Source organism: Brachyhypopomus gauderio, chromosome 2 (genome assembly GCF_052324685.1).
Source record: "Brachyhypopomus gauderio isolate BG-103 chromosome 2, BGAUD_0.2, whole genome shotgun sequence".
NCBI classification, from domain to species: domain Eukaryota; kingdom Metazoa; phylum Chordata; class Actinopteri; order Gymnotiformes; family Hypopomidae; genus Brachyhypopomus; species Brachyhypopomus gauderio.
This window is the reverse complement of record NC_135212.1, coordinates 35,471,827-35,477,403: the sequence shown is the minus strand read 5'-3', so window position 1 is coordinate 35,477,403 and position 5,577 is coordinate 35,471,827. Positions and strand designations below refer to the sequence as shown.

At 40.9% G+C, this 5,577-nt stretch overlaps 1 protein-coding gene across 1 annotated transcript; it reads left to right on the top strand.

Moving 5' to 3' along the window:
* The first annotated feature begins 225 nt into the window (after positions 1-225).
* LOC143508686 (extracellular calcium-sensing receptor-like) lies at positions 226-3,744 on the top strand. Its single transcript, XM_076997347.1, has 6 exons — positions 226-440; positions 624-915; positions 1,115-1,906; positions 2,117-2,344; positions 2,509-2,632; positions 2,828-3,744. Exons 1-6 carry the CDS (start codon positions 226-228, stop codon positions 3,742-3,744), a joined length of 2,568 nt encoding a protein of 855 aa, XP_076853462.1.
* The last annotated feature ends 1,833 nt before the right edge of the window (positions 3,745-5,577 follow it).

Sequence of the window (5,577 nt, the reverse complement as noted above, 5' to 3'; positions counted from 1 at the left end):
TACTCTAACAAACAGGTAGACCAGGTTTCTCTAATCCACAGTTTAACCAAGTTACTCACATTTTAAAGTCACACCCACATTGACCATGGTCCACCAGTGAACATTTCATGTAGAGGACTTGCCTCTCTAAGTGTATAAATACCCCAAGGCTTCCTGTTCACCATATGAAACAGTACACCTGCCTCTCTTCATTATATCTGTATGTATCTGTACGTGAATAGGTAGATGGAGCCTATCTATGCTCTCCTGCATGTAGTAATGGCCATCATCAACTTCTCCCGAGGTAACGGGACCACTTGTACCCTGCGAGGAGAGTCTGCATACCCACAACTATCAAAAGATGGAGATATTATAGTTGGAGGAATTTTCCCCTTTCATAGCAGTTGGGAGATCACAGACTCATCCTATTTGGTCAAACCACCTCCACTAAAGTGCACAAGGTAAGCAGTAGAGGAAAGTGAGCAATCCAGACACTGAACATTTATTATAATAAAATACTACATAATCCATACATAATAACAACGCTGTGATAGAATTTTAAAGATTTCACTCTAAAATAATGTGTGATATATATCTTAATTATGAGATAAGAATAAGTGTTGTATTTTTCTTTTATTATTGAGTCTGGATTTCAGAGGCTTCCAGTTTTCACAGTCATTGATCTTCGCAATAGAGGAGATCAACAACAGTTCCTCTTTACTGCCAGGTGTCTCTCTGGGCTACAAGATTTATGACACCTGTGGTTCCACAGCAGTGGGGGTTCAGGTGGCTATGGCACTTGTTAATGGAAATGTTGAATCAGTCTCAGATGAGCCCTGCACAAAACCAGTCGAGGTACAAGCCATAATAGGAGAAACGTACTCATCAGTGTCCATGGCTGTGGCAATGAGCATCGGACCTTTCGGCATTCCCTTAGTAAGATGTTTTTAAATCACTTTCACTGTCATATCCAATTTCATATGTTTTAGAGGAAGCATGTTAGAGAAAACATGCAGCTTAAAATCACTGAATCCCTTAATATGACATTTATGGTTATAATTAATTCATACCTACATCTAGTGCCTACTGACATATCAACAGTAATGCCTGCATGCTTGTCTGATTCTGTTTTTAGATCAGTCACTACTCAACCTGTGAATGTCTCAGTGACAAAAAGAAATATCCCTCATTTCTGCGCACTATTCCCAGTGATTATCACCAGAGCAGAGCACTGGCAGAAATGGTCAGGCACTTTGGCTGGACTTGGGTGGGTGCAATAAGAAGAGATGATGACTATGGAAATAGTGGAATGGCTGCATTTAGTAAAGCTGCAGAACAGATTGGCATTTGCTTAGAATATTCCCTTCCATTTTTTAGGACATATTCTCAAAGGAAAATTTTGAGAATTATTGAGCAGATCAAAAACTCAACTTCTCGAGTGATAGTGGGATTTGTCGACACCTGGGACTTAGAGATTTTGCTGGATGTATTTTTACAACACAACATCACCGGATATCAGTGGGTGGGAACTGAGGCCTGGATTTTTGACCCAGAAATAGCCACACTGGACAAGCACAACATACTGCAAGGGGCCATAGGGCTGGCTGTCCCCAAAACAGAGGTGACAGGTCTGAAGGACTTCATACTCAATATAAAGCCACTGAGATCTGCAGGCAGTGCCATTTTTACTAAATTCTGGGAGGTGCTATTTAATTGTAGAAATACAGAGTTAAATGATTTGGAGGATTCTCCGATGTGCACAGGTGAAGAGAAACTGTCTGAAATAGAAAACACCTTTACTGACATGTCCCTGATGCCCATATTCAGTAACGTGTATAAAGGAGTTTATGCCACTGCTTATGCACTTCATGACCTTTTCCGTTGTAAAGAAACATGTCCAACAAAGAAGCAACCAGATCCTCTCACAGTAAGTTAACAGTCTGTTGTAGCACTGTTCCTATTCTTCATTTTGCAGGTAACAGTTCCTGAAGTAAAAGCATTAGACCTTTAGAATATACAATTAGCCTAAATTCCCAATCCTACATATTGTACTCTAATTGGCAGTGTTGTGTTCTTGTGTGTGCTTTCTAACTGATAAATGTTTTATCAACATATAAACTTTAGTCTGTGTCATCAGTTTCTACAACAGCTCAAAAGGGTGCATTTTATAACCAAAGAAGGTGAAGAAATCTATTTTGATAAAAATGGTGATCCTGCTGCAAGATATGACATCATAAACTGGCAAACAAGTAAAGACCATCAACATGAATTTGTCACTGTTGGACTTTATGACTCCACTTTTCCTGTAAACAGACGATTAACCCTCAATATGTCTGCTGTTGAGTGGGCACAAAATACTAATAAGGTAAGAACATAGTATAAAACTAATACCAGAGCTACTGCACCAAGATTTTAATTAAATAATTCATTATTCTTGTTATATGAATCTAAAGATATCAGCTAAGTAGGCACTGTTAAAACCTGTTTGTTTTGTTTGTTCAAGCAACTGAATATTTCTATTGATCATAGGTACCAATATCCGTATGCAGTGAAAACTGTCTTCCAGGCACTAGGAAGGCTGTACAGAAGGGAAGGCCTGTCTGCTGCTTTGACTGTATACCATGTGCTGATGGAGAAATCAGCAATATGACAGGTGCAAATCCCCAAAATTGGTTTAAAAAAATACTGTTGGTATTACTACTATGAAGAAAAATTCCATAGTCTATTTTTCTCTTGCTTTGAGATACATGAGATACATTAAAGATGCAATAAACTATCACATTTTGGCTAACTGTTATCTCTCCTAATTTAACTTCAACTTTTTATTATCTTTTTTTCTGTCTTGCAGATGCCGTTGAGTGTAATCAGTGCTACGAAGACTCCTGGTCAAATCTACAAAGGGATGAATGTGTAAAGAAGGAAACTGAATATCTGTCATATGAGGAAACCATGGGAATTTTACTTTCTGCTGTTTCTATTATTGGTGCTTTTGTGTCATTTGTAATATTAATTATTTTCTTTAGATATAAAAATACCCCAATAGTAAAAGCCAACAACTCAGAGATGAGCTTCCTGCTGCTCTTCTCTCTGACTCTGTGTTTCCTCTGTTCACTTACTTTCATTGGTCGGCCCTCTGAGTGGTCCTGTATGCTGCGCCACACAGCGTTTGGGATCACCTTCGTCCTCTGCATCTCCTGTGTTCTGGGGAAAACAATAGTGGTGTTAATGGCCTTCAGAGCTACATTTCCAGGCAGTAATGTCATGAAATGGTTTGGGCCTCCACAGCAGAAACTCAGTGTTCTTGGCTTCACTCTCATACAGGTCATTATTTGTGTACTTTGGTTAACAATTTCCCCTCCTTTCCCGTTCAAAAATATAAAGCGTTACAAGGAAAAAATCATTCTAGAATGTAGTTTAGGTTCTGCTGTAGGTTTCTGGGCTGTTCTGGCTTATATTGGACTCCTGGCTCTCTTGTGTTTTATTTTGGCTTTTCTAGCACGGAAGTTGCCTGATAACTTTAATGAAGCCAAATTCATCACATTCAGCATGCTCATATTCTGTGCAGTTTGGATCACCTTTATTCCAGCTTATGTCAGCTCTCCTGGAAAATTCACTGTAGTTGTGGAGATATTTGCTATTCTGGCCTCAAGCTTTGGTTTGTTATTCTGTATATTTCTTCCAAAGTGTTACATAATCATACTGAAACCCGAGAAGAACACTAAAAAGCAACTTATGGGTAAAATGGCAATTAAATTAGTTAATTAGTCTACACGTTTGCTATTAATGTGCTCACGTAAAAAGTTTATTGCCTGTGCAAACTTGACCTGAGCTGGGTAATATTTCAGAACATTTCATGTTAGGGTAGGGCTTGAATCTGGAGATTAATGGCTGTGATTTGTGAGGTGACAATAAAAATTAAAATATATTCACTTTCAGTTTCTGTATTTTACTTTTGTAAAAACATCACAACAATATAAACTTACAATTTAACATTTGGTACACGTTCATTAATAATACACCTTAAATAAACGATTACCTGATTAACAGTTAAGAAATGTTAAGAAATGCAAGTATTGGACAAGTTGTCAAATAACTATTCAAATCCATTGGAACTGCATGAAATTCTAAAATTCAATACAAAAGTAAAATTCCAACCACATTACTCATTTGTTCCATAACACACAAAGACAAAAATGTCCTGCAACTAAATAAGCAGCTTAGGGCTTTTTGAAAATACCAAAACTCTGTGGCAGCTGGTGCTAAAAGTTTTGAGAGGGCTGCAAACAAACTGAAAAATCAAAACACATGCAAAGGTACACAAATAAATTGTGAAATTGTACCATGCTTGGTAATAGCAGAAGTATAACATAAATGTGTAAAAATTTACCGCTGGAATTACAGGAGGTGGTACATTTATTATATATTTGTAACTTACACTCACAGGCCAATTAATTAGGTACACCTGCTCATTAACACAAATGTTGAATCAGACAATCTCTTGGCTGCAAATCAATGCATTTAGGCATGTACACATGGCGAAGACGATCTGCTGCAGTTCAAACTGAGCATCAGAATGGGGAAGAAAGGTGATTTAAGTGACTTTGAATGTGTCGTTGTTGTTGGATGTGAATGTGTCGTTGAGTATTTCAGAAACTGCTGATCTGCTAGGATTTTCACACACAACTAGAGGAGAATGGCCAGACTTGTTCGAGCTGATATAACAAGCTGACCTTCCTCACTAGATCATTGAGGGTTTCCTGTGACGACACTCCTGTTTCTTGTTTCACCGGCGCACGGCAGCACGCTCGCACGCAAACGCGGATTCACGTATCACATTAGCATAGCTTAGCTATAGCCTAATACACTTACATTAAACACTACAATTCTAAATCAGTATAATACACTTACCGACATCTGATTATTTTATCTCGTTTCTGTTTTCTCCCCGTCTCTTTCTTTCTCCCTCTGTTTTCTCCCCGTTTCTTTCTTTCTCCCTCTGTTTTGTCTCCCCTGTTTTTCATGGCTACCGCGGAGGAACGGGCTCTCGTCAAGCTCGGCTCGGAGCTGGACAAGTTGGGTCGGCAGATCCAGCGTCTTCTGGAGAATCAAGCGGAGCTCACCCAGGAGAAGACCAGGCTCGAGGCCGCCCGCGACGCTGCCTACTCGGCCGTCTCCACTCCCTCGTCACGGCGGCTCAGCGCGACCGCCATCTTGACCCGGGCACCAGGCTGGGAGCGCCAGCGAGGACGCGGAAGGCAGCCGGCGTCGTCACCCCTACCTCAGCCGGACTTCTCCTCTGCAAATCCGTTCGAGGTGCTCAGCTCCAGGTCCTCCGCCTCGCCCTCACCCCTGCGTCCGACACCACCCTCACCAGTGCCGGCACCGAAGAAGAATAAGGGCGGTATCCTTGTTATTGGCGACTCGATAACACGACACGTAAAGATTAGCCTGCCAGGCGCTAAAAGAACCCCCACTGTGTCATGTTTTCCAGGCGCTCGTGTCCTGGACGTGGCCAGGCGGCTTCCCTCGGCGCTGAAGCAGCGAGATGACTTCGGCACCGTCGTCCTTCATGTGGGGGCTGTCGACACCTTCACCCGG

Bases quoted from the DNA above. Each gene is read 5' to 3' on its own strand.
- LOC143508686 (XM_076997347.1), top strand. From the start codon at position 226: ATGGAGCCTATCTATGCTCTCCTGCATGTAGTAATGGCCATCATCAAC. The intron at 1,907-2,116 runs GTAAGTTAACAG...CTGTGTCATCAG, and splicing joins AGCAACCAGATCCTCTCACA to TTTCTACAACAGCTCAAAAG. The intron at 2,345-2,508 runs GTAAGAACATAG...TATTGATCATAG, and splicing joins GGGCACAAAATACTAATAAG to GTACCAATATCCGTATGCAG.